The sequence below is a fragment of the Ochotona curzoniae genome, unplaced genomic scaffold (genome assembly GCF_017591425.1).
Source record: "Ochotona curzoniae isolate NIBS_2020 unplaced genomic scaffold, NIBS_Ocur_1.0 scaffold_3890, whole genome shotgun sequence".
Taxonomy (NCBI): Eukaryota; Metazoa; Chordata; class Mammalia; order Lagomorpha; family Ochotonidae; genus Ochotona; species Ochotona curzoniae.
Window position 1 is genome coordinate 9,671,036 of NW_024467115.1, and position 23,578 is coordinate 9,694,613.

Genomic DNA, 23,578 nt, shown 5'->3' on the forward strand with positions numbered 1-23,578 from the left:
GAGCAATTTCAGTGTCCAGGATGTTCAAGAGAACTCACCGTAAACATATAAAAGGTCTACTTTAGAAAGTTAACATTTGTCTTTACTAAATCATTGAAAATATAAGCGCATGCAGAAAAATACTGGTATTCTGATTTCATTTAGCTGCAATTGTTTTTTAAAATTGTAACAGACAATATTGCATTGGAATGCTTAATTTCACTGCTCTTGGGTTTGTCTAAACAAGTATTAAGGCAATAAACATTGAAAAGCAAAAAGGTTTAGTCTAAATATTTCAAACTTGAAAAATATGAATAAATGTGAGTAAAACACAATATTGCAATTTTCAGATTTTCCTTCATTCTATTGCCATGCCCCTGACTGATTAAATTAACCCAGAAAAAAAATTAGTTGTGATTATCCATAAAACAATTACATGGGCATGAAAATATGCATAATTGTTGTCTTATGAACTCTTGCATATTCATCAAACCCATAAAAGTCAATTTATATAATGCATAATTTGTTAAATATCATTATTCAATATACTTATTCAAGCAACTTTAAAGGTAATTCTTCAAAATCATATTTGCTAAATTATAATCAGCAATAAGTCATTATAAGACAGAACAAACATGTAGCTGACTCTAGTTATTTCTTATGCATGTTTACTTCAGCCAACAATTTGAAAAGTCAAAAATTTTAAAAGATTTTAAAAGCATTTGTTTTTGTTTAATAAGTTTCTCACTTAAAGTTTCTCATTTAAAGTTCTCCGTAGGGAAGAGCAAGAATAAACTTTATTGCAAGTTTTGTTCCTAGAACAGAAGTAGGTACTATACCAAAGAGATGGCCTTGGAAAATGGGAATAATATTTCATGAGACCTCCATGAAATATCTTATATACATAATGAATTAATTAACTAAGCAAAAATATATGTGTATGAATATGCGTACATGGGAACACTAAATTCATGTGTAGATGAACATACACAATAACATATGTTATTTAAACATATCTGCACATTTTAGATTGAGACATATATATGCATCCTATTACATCTGCTACACACCCATTTCTGTATACAAAATGGAATGGAACCATGGCTGGCCAATACTAAGCCTTTAAGTCACATATCTATCATTATGTATAATACATAATGTATTGTAATCCACCTCTACATGCCAAAGTTATCCTAGACGTACCCATAGATTGGCACTTTATATCACTTCTTACCAATAGGAAATAATCTAATTACTGCTACTTCATATAAGCCAAAGAGACAGGATTTTGAGCTCTATCCCAGTTCTCATGGTGGTGTTCCTAATGACCGGCATAGGTCTTCTGAGAGCACACATGAATTAGATGGCAATCCCTGAAAGAGCAAACAGCTCTTTCGCCGACATTACAAATCTGCTTTATCTTCTGTATCAATGCTAACACTCCTTTTACTTCATTTACATGTAAATATCTTATAAGAACATCAAACTCATTGGAATGCCATTGAGTCATCCTTCCATCTCCAAAATCATTATTCCTTTTAAAAGTAATCTTGCAAGTAACATTGTTATTTTCAACCATGCTATTAGTACAAAAGCTTCAGCTTTTCCTTCTTGCTTACTGCTTCTCATGAGCTGTCAGGTTCAAAAGATTCAAACCCCAGGAAAACCACAGATTCTATCTATGCAGCTGCTCTTAGCTCCTGGCAGTTTTCTTCTTCTTTATTTTTTTTTTCTTTTTCTTTTTTTTCCCCCCTCATATCCATCTGACAAGCTTTTACTGGAACAGATATCTGATCCACTCATCTGAGATTTTTTTTTATGTCCTAAACATTTTAGCATTTCTATAGGTTTTCCTATCCTTTCCAAAGTATCTGCAATGAAAATGTTGTAATTTTGCTATTAGAAAAAGCCACTGGACTAACTCCAGTTGCCACAAAGAAAACAGCAAGAGAAACTAATTAGAGTTTGAAGTTCAAGAACCAAGCTCCAGCCACTTCAGTTGTCAGTAAGAACTCTGTGCCAAACTGTTGTCTTCATGCTGTGACCTTATATGGCTTTGCCTCATTGTGCATTTGTGTGTACAAAGAAAATATGCTTCTTCATGCCTCTTAAAAAATTTTTTTGTTTTTATTGGAAAGAGAGAAAGATATTTTGTCTGCTGGTTCACTCCCCAAGTGGCTGCTGTGACTGGAGCTAAGCTGATCCGAACCCAGGAACCTGGAGCTTCTTCTGGGTCTCCCACATGGGTGCAGGGTCTCAAGGCTTTGGGCCATCCTTGACGGCTTTCTCAGGCCACAAACAGGGAGCTGGATGGGAAGTGGAACATCCAGGATATGAACCAGCCCCTATACAGCATCCTGGCATTTGCGATGAGAGGATTTAGTCACTGAGCCATCATATTGGGCCCATCTCTCATGCCTCTTATGAGGATGCCAGTGCTATGAGATCAGAGCCCACTGTAAGGATTTTACTTCCTCTGATTACTTGTTTACAAGGCTCATCTCCAAATACAATCACATTGGGGGTTAGGGCTTTGGCATATAACCTCAGGCCATGTGAATATTTAGCATATAACATATATTATAAAGATAATATTTTGCAGTTTCCTACTGATTATGGTACACATTCAATATTTTTATTATCTTTCAGAAGCCATTGAAAAAAAGACCACAAATTATCTGATTATCCATTCCTCTCCAAGCCTTTTGAGTTTTCAAACTTTCACAATATTTTTAAAAATTTTCCTCTCATTCTGAAATTTCTTATTTATTTTGTTAGCTTTATTTAGCATGTAATGTTTCCTTTACCTTTCTATGTGTTAAGGTATACACTGTCCATTGTTCTCAAACTCGTTTATTGGGGTAGCCCTGTGGCACAGCCTGCATACCCTCTGCTGGAAATATCCCATCCCATAGTCAGGCTGGGTTATAACCTGGCTGCTCTACTTCCTACAGTTTCCCTACAAATGGACTGCAAAAGCAATAGAGGTTAGCTTAAGTCCTTGGGCCCTGGCACCCGTGTGAGAGGCCCATAAGAAGCTCCTGGCTCCCAGCTTCAGGCCAGCACATCTCTGGCCATTGTGGCCTTTTGGGGAGTGAACCAGTGAAAGGAAGATCTTTCTGTCTACCCTTCCATCTCTCTCTCTGTCTCCTTCTGGTTTTCAAGTAAAATAAATAAATCTTTGAAAAAGAAAAGTTTATGCCAAAGTACTTTTTCACTTGACTGTAATTATCGAATTTTTTTAAAGATTTGTTTTATTTTTTATTGGAAAGGCACCTATGCAGAGAGAAGGAAAGATGGAGAGGAAGAGCTTCTGTCTGATGATTCAGTCCCCAAGCAGCCACAACGACTGGAGCTGAGCCAATCCAAAGCCAGGAGCCAGGAACTTTTTCTGGGTTTCCAAGGCTGTTTGCCATCCTCAACTGCTTTCCCAGGCCACAAGCAGGGAGCTGGATGGGAAGCAGAGCTGCTGGGATATAAACTGCGCCCCTATGGGATCCTTGCGCATGCAAATGAGGACTTTATCTGCTAGGCTACCGTGCTGGGCCAATGTCCAATTTTTTAAATTGACTTCTTGTGCTAGTCTGTGAAGTTGTTAAGGGTTAGCACCATCCATGCTGTGAAAGTAAGCAAGGAGGTGCTAATGTTTGACTGGCTCTACCAAATTTTGCGTTAAAATTTCATCTCCCTGTGAGGTATTGAGATATGGGGACATGAGAAGATGATTGGCTCACAGGACCCACCCTTGGTGCCTTATGAAGGCTATGCCTATTGAATTGATTTGTAGCTCAATGGGTTGTCATGGGAGTAGCTTTGTTATGACAGCAAGTCTTTCTAATTGCTTATTCTGTTGCCTTACGATGCTCTCTGACAGCTGGAAGGACTACGTTTGATGACTAGATGCTGGAACCATGCTCTTCGAATTTCCAGAACAATGAGCTAAATAAACCTCTATAAATTCCACAGCCTTCTGACAGTGGATCTGTTAAGGGGGAATTTGGGGACCCCCCCTTCTAGGCTGCAGTTTCTACTGGTGAGCACTAAAGGCAAGGCTAGGGTTGCTAGGCTAGATAAGGCTATAGTACTTGGCATGCATGTGGGCCAAGTATGATGGCAGGCTGAGCTGAGCTAAGCCACAGCACCCAGGGATATGCATGAGAGCATGACAGGATGCACCTGGGGGCAGACCTGTTGGGGATTACTAAGGTGGACCCAACTAGGCTGCAGCACCTGGGAGTGTGGTTGAGGGCTGGGCCTGTGGCAAGCTGGGTTGGATTAGGCCACAGCATTTGCTAGTTCACAAGAGAGATGGGTTTGGGGCGGAACTGTACAGGAAACTGCATTCACTAGCATGCATGTTGGCTGGTGCAAATGATGAACTCAACTTGACCACGCACCAGCTGATGCAAACAAGAGTCAAGTCTGAGGGCTACACAGGCAAGGTTTCTTAAGCATGGAGACAAAGTAGATCAGATCAGCCAATAGAGTTTAGAAAGCTTTTCTAATCCCAGGTGCAATGAAGCCAACAAAACAATCAAGACCACTCAAGCAACACCCTTGGAACATTCGTTCCCACATCAAGGTCTCCAGAGTATTATCAAATACTTGTCTCCACCCCTTGGGTGCTGATATAGTTTGACAGCAAGGAGAGGGCTCCTTATCCCCTTTGAACACAGAAGGAAAGAGAAAGAAAAGCTAAAATATTTGTCAAACCCACCTTCCTCCACACCTTGACCCTCCCTACCCTAATCAGAGGCCTGGATGGTCATGCATCACTCTCAAGTGTGTAAACAAAATTTAAAATAAAATTTAAATTAAATTAAATTAAAATTTGTAATAAAAAATTAATACCCTAACACATGATATTCAGTAAAAGTAATCGAAAATAGGCTAAGGAGGGAAAAAGAAAAGAAAAAAGAAGAAATGAAGGGAAAAAGATAAAGAATTAGAAAATAACTTTACATTGTTTTTTTTTAAAGATTTATTTTTATTATTTTTTATTGGAAAGGCGGATATACAGAGAGGAGAGACAGAGAGGAAGATCTTCCGTCCGATGATTCACTCCCCAAGTGAGCGCAACGGGCCGATGCTATGCCGATCCGAAGCCAGGAGCCTCTTCCGGGTCTCCCACACGGGTGCAGGTTCCCAAAGCTTTGGGCCGTCCTCGACTGCTTTCCCAGGCCACAGGCAGGGAGCTGGAAGGGAAGCGGGGCTGCCGGGATTAGAACCGGTGCCCATATGGGATCCCGGGCGTGCAAGGCGAGGACCTTTAACCACTTGCGCCACCGCGCCGGGCCCAACTTTACATTGTTTTTTAATTTACTTTATTTAATTACTTTAAAAGAAGAGTTAATGGGAGGAGATCAGGGAAACATATAGAAAGAGATTCTGCATCTGCAGGTTCACTACCCAAATGTCCACAGTGGCCAGAGCTGAGCCCATCTGAAACCAGGAGCCAGGAGTTTCTTCTAGGTCTCCCACGAGAGTCCAGGGCCCAAGGTTTGGGCCATCCTCCACTGCTTTCCTAGGCCATAATTGGGAGCTGGATACTAAAAGAAACAGGAGTCAAATCGATATCCATGTGAGATGTCAGTGCCACAAATAGAATCTTAGCTCACTAAGCCGTAGTGCCAATTCCCAACTTCTATGATTTAACATGTCCTTTGTAAGAACAAGCAACATTATAATATTTAATTTATCCAAATATGGCACTTAAAAATACTAATTCTGGAGTTTGCAATGGTAACCAAGTAGCTAAAGAAAACAGTTGTAAGTCCATCATGATGCTATTTAAATGTATCCTGACAATGTAGGTATGGAGAATGGCAGAGACATTCTATTATCAAGATATATTTATTATCCTATTATCAAGATATATTTGGGCCCAGCACAGTGGCTTAGCAGCTAAAGTCCTCGCCTTGAACACACCAGGATCCCATATGGGCACCAGTTCTAATCCCACAGTCCTGCTTCCCATCCAGCTCCCGGTTTGTGGCCTGGGAAAGCAGTTGAGGATGGCCCAAAGCTTTGGGATCCTGCACTCGTGTGGGAGACCTGGAAGAAGTTCCTGGCTTCTGGCTTTAGATCGGCATGGCACCGGCCACTGCAGTCACTTAGGAAGTGAATCATTGGATGGATGCTCTTCTTCTCTGTCTCTTTTCCTCTCTGTATATCTGACTTTACAATAAAAATAAATAAATAAACAAATAAATAATTTTTTAAAGATATATTTAACAATTCCACTGGGAGTGCATCTTTGATTTGAAAGCAATTTCATTTCCTGGTCCCTCTCTCTGTAGATCCACTGGTTCCTAATTTCTCCTCAAGTATGTGAACATATTCCTTCCATTACTCTGTGCTAAAGTTGTTCCCTATGTCATTCACTGTGGTGGATATATTTTTTTTTGTTTCTGTGTAATTCCTTCATTTTCCTCAACTAGAAAGAGATTTTTTTTCTATTTGAGTTTTTTATGACATGCTTTGTAACTACTTCTTCCATTTGTTCAAGATCAATTAGGGTGGTCAAATCCCACACATCACCATAAAGGAATAGTTCTTGACTGATTCCTGACAGATTAAATTATTGGATTATCTTGCAAGATAAAAATGTTTTACACATCCAAGAGTTTGGACATCACCCAACAGTTTAACCTGAACATGAGACTTATGGCAAATTCTTATTTTTTTTAACCTGGAGTCCTGAACCACTCTGTACAGTTTGGGATCTGAAAATGTAGGCGACTAAGTAATGAAAGCCATTCAGGTGGGCACTGCCTGTCTATGTGACTTCCCCCAGAGAAATTCCTGGGCAAGAAAATCTGGGCTAGGTTTCCTGGTTATAATTGTCTGGTATTTTTTGCAACATGTCATTGCCAAGATCAAGAAGCATCATTCATGTGCCACCACTGGAAATGGGTAAGTTTCCTCCTGGTATCTAAATTGTATTCCATTCATAATTTTCTTCATTGATTCTAATCTGTATTATGAACCATGGATGTCATTCCACCACTGTTTTAGTTCAGTGAGTCTTCAAAATCCTAAAAATTGAGCATGGTCTTGAAGCCCCGAAACAAAAAGACAGAAGGTAATTTTATAATCTTAAATTATGCAACATGAAATTGAAAGTATGATGTCAAAATGGTAAAAAGATAAATTGGACTTTACGAAAATTTAAAACATTTTCTTCTTAAAGACATTAAGAAAATCAAAAATTATGAGGAGAATTAATAAATTTTATTTATGAAAATGTTCCCAAATTAAATATCCATAAAACAGAATAAAAGAAGGTGTTGTAACACATTTACATAATGACAACTCAAAGATGAGCAAATAATTCAAAGAAATTTTTCAGGAAAGAAAGGAAATAGTTAATGCACATGACAGAAAATGTTCAATTCCATTTGTTAATAGAGAAATGGAAAGTAAAACTACAATGACATATCACTGACTATATTATTACCATGGATTGAATGTGCTTTGTCCCCCATGTGTAGGAAGCTTGATCCTTAGTGTGGAGATGGTGTGACCCTAAAAGACAGGACTTGATGAAAAGTTCTTAAATCAATTGGAAATACCATGTCAGAAAATACAGACCCATTTTGTAACATTAAGGAAGCACAAACAAATGAATGGTAAGTGAAAAAAACAAGATGCAAAAGCAAAAAAAAAAAAAAGGCAGAGACTTCATATCATATGATTCATCTTAAATGTCTTGTCTTTGGAAGGTAAATATATGAAAAAAAGTCAAAAAGCGGTTCCTGGAGCTAAAGATGCAAATGAGGACTGACAGCAAGCTACGTGAGGCATTCTTAGAGGGAACGGTAATGTCTTGCACTGGCAATGCTCACACCCACTGTCAGTTACTCAGAACTACTGACAGGCATGTTGATAAATCATACATCAATAAAGTTGTAAGAAAAATCTAATGGTAGTCCACATAATAACTTAAAATAATTTTAAAAATCAATGAGTAATTTGTATGAGAGTAGACAGAAAGATAATAATAAATAATTGATACATAGGGAGAGCCAGAGCCTTCAAAACAAAATAAAATGAGGACCAGAATATGGAAGCTAGGGAATATCAAGGAGGAGTGAAAAATGGCAGCATTAAACTGGTAATCAGGATAACATCTCATACACAAGGGAATTAGTCAAGTGAGTCAAATTGATTTATTCTAGAAGAGCTTTCCAGACCAAGGAAAGGGTCTGAGAAAAGCCTTACAGCAAGAGTATAAGAAAGAGATTTGTTAATAGACTCACATTTAAAAAGAAGGACCAGAGAGACAATGCAATGTCATGTCAATCATTGTAAGGTTAAAGAATTGACATATGTTTTTGAAACATGACTTGGACGTTATGTTGAGAATGTAATTTAGAGATGAAAGCACAGAGATAGAATGAGAAGTTGTATAGAAATTGGAAATTTTGATGCTCCTGAAAGTGGATTATGATTGCTTGATCCAGTGATGGTGATTGAGGTTGTGAAGTGGTGAAATTCTACATAAAGACTGAGAAAAGGGGCCCAGCATGATAGTGTAGTGTTTAAAGTCCTTAGCTTGAAAGCACCAGGATCCCATATGAGTGCTGGTTCTAATCCTGACGGCCCTGCTTCCTATCCAGCTCCCTGCTTGTGGCCTGGGAAAGCAGTTGAGGGTGGCAAAAAGCCTTGAGACCCTGCACCTCTGTGGGAGACCCAGAAGAAGCTCCTAGCTTCTAGTTTTGGATTGGCTCAGCTCCAGGCATTGCAGCTGCTTGGGGTGTGAACCATTGAACATAAGATCTTCCTATCCATCTGTCTCCTCTCTGTATATCTGCTTTTCCAATAAAAATAAATAAATCTTTTTAAAAATCATGACAGAACAATGCTTTTTGTCAAATATTTTGATTAATATCAAAACAGACAGGTGAAGGAAGTAGGTCTAAGTGGCAAAGTTGCCAACATGATGAATATTCAGCAGGGCGACAGATGATGTTTCCTGAATAGAGTGGGTCCTATGACTTCATGATAATATTATTATTCAAGTAGTTCTCTTGACATTGTATGGCTTTGTCCCAAATATGTTGTCATTACCTACCAGAGTGGAATGTTACATGCGTAAATGTTTAACCAATGAGTTTAGTTACAGTAATAAGTAACACAACTTGCTGTATCATTATTTTAGTAAAATGTTTATCACAACAAATAATCACACACCTTGGATTCAAACTATAGGTGTATTTTTTCTACTGTCATATATATATAATCAATAAGGATGATGGGCAAAGGGTCTCTACTGCTTGTGGTGTAAGATGGGCTGGGTTAGGTCTCAGCTCCCCCTGAACCAGGTGTGCACTGTGTCTGGGCAAGGACAAGTATGGCTGGGCTATAGCACTCAGCAATAAGAACCAAAATGGGTGTGGGCCAATTGGGTAAGGCCACTGTTTCTGCAAGGACAGGAGGTAGACTAAGTCGGTCTGGCACAAGAACCCAGCGGTATGCATGAGATCTGCCACAGGAAGGAGAACTGATAGACAAGCTTGGGAAACTCCTCTGCCATGATGCAGTCCCTGTAAGTGAGCAGAAGAACCAAGTCAGGGAGCAGCCCAAACCAGGCCAGATTATAGCACCTGCCGGCATACATGTAAGTCAGGTCTGTGGTGGGCCAGGCTGGGCCAGTTCAAAGCACCCATTGGCAGGTCAAAGAACCCATATGGATTGCAGAACAGGCTGAGTCAGGCCACAACATCAGCCAGTTTATGTTAGCGCCAGGACTGGGGGAAAATCTTGTCAAGCTAGATGATATTTCAGGTGGAAGTTTAACTCACTGTACCAAAATAACAGCTCCTAAATATCTTCTTGAAATTTCCTTATCAAATGATTGACAGTCAATATTTGACAGGTCAATCTTCCACTCTTCTTACTGGCTCTGTCAAATGCACATATCTCCACCTAGGATTCTGGTCAAATTCCTTGGATTCATTCTTTACTTCTGTCATTTCATCCTCCATATCATAACTAGTGACCAGTTCTGAGTAGTTACACCTCTGAAGGACCAGTCTTCTCTCTTGAGATTACCTCCTATTACCATTGTGACCCCTTTGGATTCAAGTTTGGTCTTGTAAAATAACCCTTTGTTCTATCTCTGTCCCATTCCCCAATAAAAGTCTCCCCACAGGTCACCAGTGGTCCCACTAAGATGACAGGACTTGGCAGTACCGTTTCAAAATGATCACCGGTATTTCTTGCAAAGTCCAAATTCTTGAGCTGCTCTTGCCCACTGTTAGACTTCTAATGTGACCCTCCTACTAAGGAAGGGGAGAGGTACTTTACATCAGTTCATCTTAAACTGCATCCATTTCCAAATCAATCATCAGCAAGGTGTTCCAGACCCAAGTGTTCTAGATCCCTCTGCCCCATTAAAGACATTCCCAGCCTGCCTGCTAGTCCAGAAGCACCTGCTACACTATTATGTAAACTTAGGTGGAAAATGATGGTGAGCAACACTACCACTTCAGCTGTAGTATATAAAAACAATCGTGTTTATGCAGAACACCACACTAAATGTGCATGAAAATGCCGTGTGCTAAAGGCAATAGGCCAGAGACCAAAAGATTGCAGCCGCTCATGCCATACAAAACACAAGGGGGCTGGCTGGTGTGGGTTGGGCTGGACTAGGTTATGCTGTAGCCCCCACCAGCATGGGCTAGAACCGGGGTTGGGCCAGGTTGAGCCAGGCTACAGCACCACTGGCAAATACCAAGGTGAGGCAGGCCATGCAAGATTGGGCCACAGCTCCCAACCAGCACATGTGAGACCCGGTGAGGGGGAGGAGTAAACCCAGTATGGGGGCTGCAGGGGGCCTCCCTACAGGGCCACTACTCCCACTGGTGAGTGTGAGAGCTGGGATCAGGAGCAGACCAGGCCGGGCAGGGCTACAACACCTGTTGGCCTGCATGTGAGCTGGATGAGGGAAAAGCCATACTGGGCTAATTGTACCTTCTGGTGCATGCAAATGCCAAGGTGGATGTTGGTTGGTGGGCTTGCCACAGCATCAGCTTGCAGATGCTGGCATGGGGGGCGGGCAAATTCTGTCAAGCTAAATAGCAGAACCACCTGGAGAGTGCAAGATAGTAGTGGGAGTGAGCCCATTAGGGAAACAATAGGTAACTCCTTCTTGGGTTGCCACTCCCACTGGTGATAATGAGAACCAGGACTAGGGGCAGGCATGGCTAGACAGAGTGTAGTACCCACTGGCACCAGTGTGGACTGGATAATGAAGCTGGTTGGGATGAACTGGGCTTCATGCCCATTGACTTGTGTGAGAGCTGAATAGGATGTGGGACAGACAGGATCAGTCTGCTGTACATACTGGCAAGCACAGGAGCCAGCGCAAGGGCAGGCCTGGTGGGGTTATTGCAGGTCACTCTGACTAGGCTGCAGCTCCCTTTGGTTTACATGAAGGCTAAGTGTGTGGTGAGCATGATTGGGCTGGGCTCCAACACCCATTGGTTTGCAGGGAAAACAGGGCTGGAGACAGAACTGACCCAGCAATTATAACCACCTGTGTGTACATAGGCTGATTTGGGCGACAGACTGTGCCAGACTCTGTATTGGCAAGCACACAAGAATCGGGTGTGGGATCATCTCAGATGATGTTTCTTTGGGGATTCCTGCCCCTACCCCCAACTGAACTGCTGGGCTCAGAACTACAATGATGGAGAGAATTACAGGTTCCATGGTCTGACCATGGAATGAGTGTGCCAGAACTGGGCCTCCTCAGTGACTCAGACGAAGCAGCGGCCAGCATATCCAGATGCACATGGAGGATATGGCGGTGTACTGGAGCCTGTAGAGGACACCTAGTACCATAACAGGGGATGTAAGACAGAACAAATTAATCAACTACCCCAGCCAAGCGTTGGCAGCACATATCTGGTCAAATGAGACTCTAAGGTGGACTATGTCAGCCAGTGATTCTGGAAAGATTTTATCATGATTGGAGTGGTGGGATTAACAGCAATACAGAACTGTTGAACTATCACAACCACTTGAGTAGGACTCTTGGAGCTTGCCCCACATCTGAGACCTTGGGATAGTTGAGAGCAAAGGTGGGGCTTTTCCCCTTATCTTCTCCCTTCCCCCAGATACAGGAAGGAAAAAAACAGAATGTAGAACCAAACCGAAAGAAAGAAAGAAAGAAAGAAAGAAAGAAAGAAAGAAAGAAAGAAAGAAAGAAAGAAAGAAAGAAAGAAAGAAAGAAAGAAAGAAAGAAAGAAAGAAAGAAAGAAAGAAAGGAAGGAAGAAAATTGTTAAATTGTTAATTAATTTTAAAACAAAAGAAGAGAGAAAAAACTTTTCAGTGGCTATTTGAGAGGAGCCAGTTGATAATTCTTCCGGGCCCCGTAAGGTAGCTTAGTGGCTAGTCTTCACCTTGTATGTGCCAGAATCCCATATGGGTGCCAGTTCTAATCCAGCTCTACGCTTGTGGCCTGGGAAAGCAATGAAGGATGCCCAAATACTTGGGACCCTGTACCCATGTGGGAGACCTAGAGGAGGCTCCAGGCTCCAGGCTTTGGATCAGCTCAGCTCCATTGCGGCTGCTTGGGGAGTGAATTAATGAACAGAAGATCTTCCACTCTGTCTCTTCTCCTCTCTGTATATCTGACTTTCCAATAAATAAATCTTAAAAGAAAAAAACTTCTTCCCATTAAGCTATTCCTTTTGTGCCTGAGCCTAACACCCAAATAAACCAGTTCTAGGTTGTATGTTGGCCTTTTGCCAATTTCAGTTGCAAAGGGTCAAGCTCTGTTTTCTATGTGACCCAAGCACAGGAATACTTTTTCTCTCCTTCAAACTAAATGTCTTTTTGCCTGAGAATGTTTGCACTATTTGTTGTTTTGGGAACAATTCATCACATACAGCTCTTCTTGGTTGAGTCTCATCAATGTTTGGATTCCGAATACCGGTTCTTCAGAGTAGCTTTCCCTGATGACCACTTCTTAGCAGGAATGAATCTCTATTTGAGAACTGGACCTGCCCAATCTCTAGCCTTTCCTCCCATGCCTTTCATGTCAAGCACTCTGCTTTAGCCCCACTGTCACCCTCTATTTCATAATCAGAAATAAAAAAGATATATACTTGCCCTGTCTGCAGCAGCATTGCTTTTCCAGATGTTAGAAGCGAGGCTCATTTACTCACATTACTTGGGCCACTGCTCAAAGATATCCGTGCTGGTCACTATTATCAAAAGTTCTTACCCTTACTGCTTTGCTTTACTCTCTAGTTAGTTCTTTATGGTATTTGTGCATATTTCAAATTTATCATTTGCCATTTGAACCATCTAGCGGAATATCATCTTCAAGAATGGGGGAACTCTGCTTGTTACCAACAATTAATCTAACAACTTGAAGGATGCCTGATGATATATTATTGGAACCTCTGGAAGCTATTCCATGTTGAGACTTACTTAAGTTTTCTCTATAAAAGATACTTCTATAAACATTCCCATATGATCATTTCTTTTGCTTTTTAAGTTGTAATTCAAATTCTACATGTTACAGATTGATACATACAATCCAATTGCGACCTAGAAAATCTGTAGGGGGAGCCACCACCTGCCATCCCATATGGGCTCCAGTTCAAGATCCAGCCACTCCACTTCTGATGAAGCTCTCTGCCAATGTGCCTGGGAAAGTAGCAAATATGAGCCAGGAGATTGGGCCCAGGCTCTTTCGTGGGAGCCTCAGAAGAAGATCCTAGATCCTGGCTTCAGCCTTGCTTAGCCCTGACCTTTTCAGCCATTTTGGATAGTATGCCAGTGGATCAAAGATTCTCTCTGTCTCTTACCCCCTCCACCCTTTTGTGTGTGTGTGTGTGTGTGTGTGTGTGTGTGTGTGTGTGTGTGTGTGTTAGAGAGAGAGGGAGAGACTCACTTGTTCTTTCTATATAACTCATTCTTTCAAATAAATAAATCTTCCTTTGAATAAACAATGGAAAGTCTATAATTACTTACATACCAAGTATGCCTCACTTTCTCACTGTACATTCATTCTTGCTTTGGATCTTGTGAGCCTTTTGATATTGTGAACCAAAAAAGGAACTAATGGTTTATATGTGAACTGTTAGTAAATATGAAACTCATTGTTTTATTAGGGCATGTAAATTGCTGTTGGTCTATTCTATCTATTTACATTTTCATACCCACTCTTGTTTGTTATTTAAGAATTAGTTATAGTTTGTCTATTCATACATATTATGAATATTTTCCTAGTTTTAGTTTGTCTTTTTTCCACATTGATGTAGACTGGAAGTTTTTTTTTTCTTTAGATAAGGGAGAGTTTGGGATTAAATTTTTCATTCTTTAATGGTCATAAACATATTCCTATGTGGTTTCATTGAGCAATTTTTAAAATGCTTTAGTTTATGTGTTACATGTACTTTATGTGCATGTGAAACATTGGAGAAATTAGTTTTGTTCTAATATTAATAAATTATTTATCAGTTTTTCCTCAATATATATAAACACTAAAATTATTTTAAAAATGGGAGCCAGCACTGTGTCATAACAGGTTAATCTACCGCCTACAATAGCAGCATCCCATATGGATATAGCTCATGTCTCATGTGCTCCAATTCCTATCCAACTCACTGCTAATGCATCTGGAAAACAGAGGAAAATTTCCCAAATGCTTGGTCTCCTGAACCCAGGTAGGAGACCAAGAAGGTCCTGGCTCCTGGCTTCAGCCTGGCCCAGGTCTAGCCAAAGCAACAATGTGGGGTGTGAGCCAGTGGATGGAGGACTTTGCTCTAACCCCCACTGTCTCTATATAACTCTGCCTTTCAAATAAATACAATAAGCCTTTCATATAAATAAATATTTAAAAGATAATAAAAACAATGCTTATAACTTATTACAAGACTACTACCGCCAGTTATCTTGCTAAATAATCCGCATACAAAAACTCAGTGTTCCTACCAATCTCAGGCTTATAATGAAAGCTATTTTTCTTGCCAGAGAAAAACAAATGTTGAGTTTTTGTAGTTGGCCCTAAAATCATCTTCCATTTGTAGCTTATGCAGGGGACATAATCCCACTTCTGGAGTTGACAAATCTGTGGTTCATATCAAATAAACACCTTGCCCTCCAAAAGTGGCAAGTGCTTTTGTAACACATTATCGAAAATAAACATGCTGTGGTTGTACGTTATTGTGGTTGTCGGTTGGACTATGCAGTCCACTACCACAGAACCTTGTGTTACTTGATGTCAGCCTTTTTTAAGTTGCGTCTCCCCATATCTTTTGCCACGAAGTCGTCTAAAGGTGGCTGGAATCTGATTCCACTATCTGCACTGATGGGACAAAAAGAGAGTAGATGAAGCCTATGAAATTATCAAAAAGCATACACTGAAAGAAAGCTGGGGAATTACTGTTATGTAACACAGCAGCGCCTAACAGAAAAAGGAACAAGGAAAAATGATGACAACAGAACAAAAAGATATAAATTCCATCGCTATAAACATACAACATTGCATAATCTTCAATATTAACTCACACAAATAAAACAAATAACATGATCTCAATCAATGATCAAGAAAAATGACTAAATTCAATTCATGTTTTGAATGGAAACACTTAGAAAGCCAGGAATGGATAGACTCTTCCTCAACTTAGTAAAAATCAAACAAAATTTAGATTATTATACTTATAGAAAAATTTTAGGTGGTAGCATTTATGGATAGGAATAATACCAGGATCCCCACAATATCTTAACATACTGTGGAGGTCCTTGCCCATACTACATAGGTAACAAAAAAGAGAAAGTTGAAAAACTAATAAGAAATACACATGATTTTGATATTTTCTAGAGAAGTCAGCATCTATTTTGGAAAATCAATGCCATGAGAATTATAAACTCAGAATTCATGATAGAATTAATTGGTGCAGCTGGTAATATTTCATTGCATTTCTCTACTTCAGTTACTGTCATAGGAAAACAGAAGGAAATGTATCAGTCGATATAGCTCTCTGTATCATATATAAACCTACTTATGTAGCTGTGTGTGCATTCTAGGAATTGTCTATACATGGGTACATAGAGAAATATTTATTTTTAACAAATGTTCTAGAAAATGCTTTGCAAAATGAAAGGTAAACTATACTTATACATGGGAAGACTTTATCTTCCCACCAATAATTGCAGTTGAGCCCAGTGTGTTGGTGAATGGCAACATTCAAAAGGGGCAACACAGGTCTTCCAGTGAAGTTGAGCCCACCACGATAGCCTAGTGGCTAAAGTCCTCACTTTGAATATGCCAGGATCCCATATGGATGCCAGTCCTAATCTCAGCAGCCCTGCTTCCCATCCAACCCCTTGCATGTGGCCTGGGAGAGCACTAGAGAATGTACTAAAGCCTTGGAGCCCTGCACCTGTGTGGGAGACCCAGAAGAGGCTCCAGGCTCTGGATTGGCTCAGCTCCCGCCCTTTAGGCCATTTCAGGAGTGAATCAAGGAACAGATTGTCCTGTCTCTCCTTCTCTCCATATACCTTCATTTCTAATAAGAATGAATAAATATTTGGAAAAATAATGACGTTATAATTTAAAACACTTATAAGATTCTAGTTCAGAATCTCCTCACTACAAAATATGCAAGTAAGCAATAATGACATCCTTACACAAAACCTTTAAAAAAAAATCTAGCTAAGAAGTTCCATAATTTCAACAAAACTTGATGTGAAAGACCAGCTAGGATATTATAAGCAAAAAATAATGTAAGATCGTATCATTTCCCGCAAAATACAAAGATTATTTCAGAAAACAGCAAATCAAATTCAGTGATATATGAAAAATTTGTTTTGCTCCACAATGAAAGGCTTCTTTAATAAAATGTAAAAAATAAAACTGTGTAACCATCACAAACATTACAGAAATCTCTGATAAAACCAGATATAAACTCCCTTTTAAAAAATTACTGGAAAACTATTCTAAAGTAGATTCATTTAGTGATGAATTAGTGAAATTTTCTCTCTACAGTTGTGAACAAGAATTCTTCCTAGTTGTTATTGCTATTAGAATTCACAAACATTGTAAACACTGGACTCTCTAAGCGCTAGACTCCCCAAACGTGAAAGCCATTTAAGAAAAAAAGTGCAATCATTGGAAAGAAAAAAGTCACCAATGTTCTTATGCAACAAGCATGTGCACCTAACAAATCTAAAGCAATATAAAGTATATCCTTAAAATTCAAAACACAAAGCAAAGAGAAATTGAAAATGTTAATGTACATCATTTATAATTATATAAAAATAAAATAGCTAATTATAAACCTGAAAAACCTGAATTTCCACAATAAACTAAATTGTTACAGACATAAATTACAAGACATACTATAACCAGAGAGAAATCCGAGACTGATGGTTCGGAAGACCTAATCAGAATTATGTTAATTTTCTCTGGAATACCCTCTGCTAATCAAAATTCCAGAATGGCTTTGTAAATGTTGATGTTAATTCTAAACTGTATACAAACATTGAAAGAGCCAAATTTGCAGGGCAACAACAAACTGGAAAACTTATGCAATGTGGTAGTTTTGACTGCATTTTGACTATAGATCAGAGTCATTGGGGAAATTTTTAAACCTTGCTGATGGCACCCTTCTGTTTACATAATTAAATCTTCGTCTGTAGAGGATACATTCATGCATATATATTTTGTAAAAATCTCTGATGCTTAAAAAAATGAAACGAACTTAGAGAATCAAGATCCTGCCACACATTATTTTGTACAATTATTTATGCAATATATTTATACAATATAAATGAAATATTATACGTTGCAAATCTACTTTTAATCAAGGCAGGATGAAAGTGGCTTAGGGAAAATTGAAACAGTACAGATGCTATAGAAAAAGACTGTTTATGACTAAGGTAACTAAGCAAGATATTAGAAAAAGACAACTTTTCCGTATTTGAGCTCATTGTCTCTAAAGGTGAAAAAAGTAATTATTAGCCACAATTTCATATATGTACCACCCCCTCTCAAAGAAAAAAAAAACGTCGAAGTAAAGTTCAGATCAAAAGTGAGAGCACACACACACACATACACACATACACACACACACACAGAATAGATAAACAGAGAAAAACAAGGAAAGCTTGGTCAGCATGGACTCACACATACTTTGCTAGGCAGGACACAGAGCAAGTACTCCTCACCAAGGTACCGAAGATTTCTCTGCACACCCCTCCTATAACAGTTATGCACCTCAGTTGTGGAAATGTCAATGTTGGGGCTTTTGATTGATTGGGTTTTTACTCCGTTGGCTCTACCTTCAGACCAGAGAAGGTCTCTCCAAAAAGCCGTTGAACTTATCTGGGCAATAAAATGAGGGTCTCTATGCTTGGTATATGCTTGCAATGAAGGAATCTCAACTGAACTTGAACTGTGGTCAGGCAGCATGGTGGAGGAATCCACCATGGGGCGAGAATTATGAAAGGGGGGGGGTTGGGAATCCCAGTACCTATAAAACTGTGTCACATAATAATAATAAAAAAAAGAAATGAAGATATTTTGAGGTGTGCATAATTACTACAGAATAAAAGGAGAACTCCCTCCCCCCCAAAAAAGTGAGAGTAAATATTGAATTTCTAGAGGATAATATGGGATATTTTCATAAATGTAGTAAAGGAAGTTTCCTTGAAAGTGCAACGAATGTAGCTAACAAATTAAAAATTTCCACCCATGAAAAGATACCAGTAAGAACTTGAACTGTCATGCTCTGGACTTTCAAAATACATACCAGAAGTCAGTATGCTAGCTAAATCCATAATTAAAAGTTACAAAATAACAAGTGAACAAGAGACATGAGCAATTTGCTCACAAAAGACCATCTCCGAGTGGCTAGAAAATGTGTGGAAAAAGTACTCATTAGGAAGAGGCAAGCTAAAACTAAGATGTATCACTGAACTCTCATCAGGATGACTCTACTTCAGGGCTGATATCAAGTTTAGCAGACACATAGATTAACTAGAACTATCATATTCTGCAGGTAGAAATGCAAACTTCACTATTTGAAAACTTGCTTTTCATTACCTACAAAGTCTGACATGTATATACCATATGTCCTTGCAATTTCACCTAGTGCTATTACCAGCTGAGTGCATGTAACTGTAAATGCACATGAATAAAAATCTCTTGATAACATTATTAGTAACAACTTACAGAAGGGAATAATCTAAATGTTCAGTCAGAATGGATAAATCAATTATGCTGAAAATGAAGCACATACAGCAGCATAGACTACTTTTTGTAGACATAATGATAGTCATAATTTAATCAGGAAAGGATACATACTTGATTTTCCATTTATATAAAGTTCATAATGGACAAAAGTCATGATAGTGATAACTGGTGAACACAACAGATGATAATTGCAAAACAGTTCAACATGGGTATTCTAGAACATTTGTAATTCTTCTTGATCTTCATGTTGATTACATGAACTTGTTTAACTTTGTAAACATTCATCTTAGCTGAGGTATAGCACAATGAGTTAACACAGTATGAGGATGACCTGAATACATGCAGAGTCATACTGCGCTCTTTTGTAAGACAATAAAAATGTCAATTCTACCCAAATTTATATAGAAAGTAAATGCAGTTAAATAAAATCACAGCTTAATTGTTTATGCAATCAATGTTTTTTTGAAAATATGTTTAAAAAGTTTATTAAGAGTTAAATCAACTTAAAAAAAACCTGAATGAAAACAAAGGATTGGTTCATATACCAATCATATATCAACATTTATCCCAGCGATATTGCTACTAAAAAATGGCTTTATCGCTTCTCGGCCTTTTGGCTAAGATCAAGTGTAAAAAATGGCAAGATTTTGGCACAGTTATGAAAAAACAGACTAATAGAAGAGAGGCGATGCTTCCGATAGACTGGCAGAGATCAAAACACGTAATGTGATTTGCTTGTAGCAACACAAGGCAGTGGAAAAGATGGCCTGGTAAGTCAATGAGCGTTGGAAATCAGGCTTATCCTGTACAGACAAATTAAAATTGGGTCCCTGTAAAGCTCATGGCAAGTGCCATCCAAACTGACCAAAAACAAAATACAAAATATAAATCTGTAGAGCTGTTATAAAATATTATAGGGGAATGCCTTTGCAGCCTAGACATAAAGAAAGACTTGTGATGCAAAACTTTAAATGCATAAAGATCAAACTGATTTGGGGCTGCTTTAGAAACACAGACATTTTTAATATGAGATTGAGGACAAAACATGGTCTGACTTTCAATAATCAATTTATAATTAAATTGAACAAACTCCTGTATCCACTTGGACAGTCTGTATGAATTCATTGCTCACAGAACTGTTTGTGCATAGGGGATTTGGAGTTGTGTTGATTGTGTGTGTCTGCACCTAGACATAGAGATAACGTTTACCAATCTTTCTTTTATGTCATGATATGATAATTGCAATTGAATTTTTTTCTGGATAAACTGGTTGTTAGAGTGGAAATTAAATCAAAATGTACCTAATACACCTAATCGACCTAACCATAACTAAGCTTTTCCTGCCTTAAACATGTTCAGAATGCTGAAATATCTAAAGGGAAGTCAGATCATCCAACAGAATGTCTATTTTATACTCAAGTTTTAAATATCTGCTAAATTATTAAATACTATACTGAAAGTGGAAAAGCAGAATGATTGTAAGAGTGTGTTTTTATAGCATTGTTCAGAAAATTACAAGTCAATAAGTTATGAATTGAACTGCTTCAACCCAGAAAGCGTGTGTACATTCTCCTGTTATTGAACAGGAGAGACTCGCCTACATACAGTTCTAATCCATTTTCTCAGATTAGACTTGCTATTCTTGATTCAGTTTTATCTTTCGTATGATCAGTGCTATACACAAGGAAGCCTCAAATGTTCACAGAAAAGTAGTGTTAAAAGATAAAGTGCTTCTACATGAACTTTGTGAAGTCCTCTCACGTTTAGCTAGAAAATGACACATTCATTTTCTTGTATAAATTACAACTAACCTCAAAAAAAACATTTTAAAATATTTATTGCAGGTTTCAATAATTTTATGTAGATTAACGTACTGTAGTAAGTTACACCAAAACTCACTAATTTGCTATTGCATAATTCTAGCTGGATTCTGAATGGTTCAAAATTTATTTTTAAATATTTTGTTATTGATAAATAATCATTTCTATACCCTCAAATAAAAAAAAGTAGCATTATGTTAAGAACTGAAAGGCACACTGATGCCAGCAACATTAAGAAGTACTTAAGAGCTTGGAGAGTGTCTCCTTCTGAACACTCGGGCTGTTGATGATTTCTCCTGGTCTTGTGTCTCTTTCAATTATAAATGTGAGAAATATGTTTCTCACAGTTCTGGAAACTAGGGAGTGTAAGATCAAAGAGCTATACCTGGGCAAGGGTTTCTTGCTGTGTCATAATATGGTAAAAGGGCAGTGAGCACTTGAAACAGAGAGCAGGGGTAAGAGAACTCAAGAAGGAGGGAGGACAAGAGAGAGAGAGAGAGAGAGAGAGAGAGAATGTTCACTTTTGAAACTAAGGCAATCCAAGGATTGCCAACCCACTCCCATGATCATAGTATTAATCTATTCATTAGAGTAGGGCCTGATCGTCTCTAAAAAGTTATACTTCTTCTCAATGTGAATAAAGGATATATTATTTATGCAGTAAACTTCAATGAAGGTAGCATTTAAAACAGCTAATACCAAATAACATGCCATCTATGCATGTTTTCCTTACTCTTAACACTTGAGTGTTTAGTTTTAGAACAGTTTTATGATCACAGAAAGTAAAAAAAAAAAGCTCTCACACATTTCATACCCCAACAGATGCATACCTCTCCCTACTAATAATATCCACAGTCAGTGTCCCATTTATTAGAGTCCAATATCACTCAAAATTCCTCACCTACATTGGGGTTCATTGGTGTTTACTCTTTCATGAACTTTTCACTCTTGATTATAACCAATTTCAAAGAAAGACCAACAGTGATTACCCATCATGTTAAACCACCGAAAGCATACAAGAATTTTTAGATGTACTCAACTCCTCCTCCCTTGCTACTAGGAGTCCTGTCTAGGTTTCCCCTTCTCTAACACTTCTGAGCCTTGATCACTCATCAGTTATCAGTTAATTACAGAACTCATATTTTAACCAAGATTTCTCCTACAAATTCCCACTTTCAAGTACTCTAGAGTAGCCAAGGAATTAGAGAGTGCTTACCTTCAAAATAGATGCCTGACTGGACTTCCAGAACCCTGGGGAGTGTCCTGAGGTCAAGGGAGTGGACAAACTCTTCCAGCGATAATGCCATCGCTTTGCCTTGGTTTTGGTGTAGACCTGGTACTTGCAGATACTTACAGCTTCTGGATGTCACTTATCCACGTGAGTTCTTGCTCACCATTCCCCTCCCAGGGCATGCACAGACTTCACACCAGAGTCTATGAGCTCTGAGTGGGGAGGGAGGAGGAAGAAGACAGGAGACAAATGGAGTTACAGCTCTTTTGTTCTTATTGTGGCTTCCTATCTTCCTGACGCTGAAGTAGAACAGGGTGGGGGAGGGGCAAATGTGTTTGAACCAACACTGCCAATAAAAAACATGAGAACAGATAAGAGCTGCTGTGTTGCTGTCCGGGGTGGATCTCTAACAATGGAAAGAGACCTCAAGGTCAGAGTTCCTCATGACTTACCCATCAGAAAAATAACAAGAAGGTAGTATTGAAAGCTAATCTTAAAAGCGGCACCACATTACTTCATTATTTCTCTAGCTCACTTGTAAAAGTTTGGCTTTACGCCTCATTTGCATACTGTCAATGTTTTGATATTAAATTTGGTTACAGAAGTGCTTTGTGTCAGCAATTTTTAGAAATCTGATACTCAGGAGATAGTACTGAAACCACTGCTAGTTCTTCTGTATTAGAATCTTGCTGAATCTTAAAGGCAAGTTGGGGGTAGGGGTGGGATACAATAGGGAAAGTGATGCACTACTTAAAAATTGAAGGGCGATACAAACTTTCAAATCCCCATGCTATGGTGGAAAACGATCTGGACACTCAGAAAACCTGATGCCTTGATTTAGTTTAGCTAAAGAGTTACAGACTAACATGGTCTTTGTCATCTCTGATCCTCCTTTAACCAATTCATTACATGCAGGAAAAGTACAAGGGATCAAATAAATTTTGTGACTAATCCCAAGTCCAAAATCTTATAATCCTCATCTTGTAGTTTAAATTTAGGGGGAAAAAATGCCTGAAATAAAGGCAGAGAGGAAATCTCATGAAAACTAATTTCAAAACTTCCCCTTCAGAGCAGGTGTTGTGGCACACTCAGCTAACCTACCATTCAAGTATCAGAAACCCTGCTTGAACCCTAGCTACTCAACTTTCACCCCCTGCTAATACACCTTGCAAGGCATGCATAAAACCCAGTTAAAGTTCTTGCCTTCCAACTTTGGGTTATTCCAGAATTGGCAATTTTGGCCATCTGGTTGAAGAACGAACTACAGAATAGGCAGTATCTTTCTGTCTTTGTATGTCCTTGTCTCTGTGCAAATGCCTTTCAAATAA

The 23,578-nt window shown here is 38.8% G+C and overlaps 1 protein-coding gene across 8 annotated transcripts in view; it reads right to left on the reverse strand.

Moving 5' to 3' along the window:
* The window catches only part of THEMIS (thymocyte selection associated), a 191,816-nt gene extending 169,295 nt beyond the window's left edge, over positions 1-22,521 (reverse strand). For all 8 annotated transcript variants that reach the window (XR_005882165.1, XM_040965566.1, XM_040965563.1 and 5 more), the window contains exon 1: positions 22,236-22,521. Coding sequence is in view for 7 of the 8 variants with exons in the window: in XM_040965566.1 (XP_040821500.1) it covers positions 22,236-22,326 (91 nt within the window). In the remaining variant the exon portion in view is untranslated. The remainder of the gene's footprint in view (positions 1-22,235) is intronic.
* Between the last annotated feature and the right edge of the window lie 1,057 nt (positions 22,522-23,578).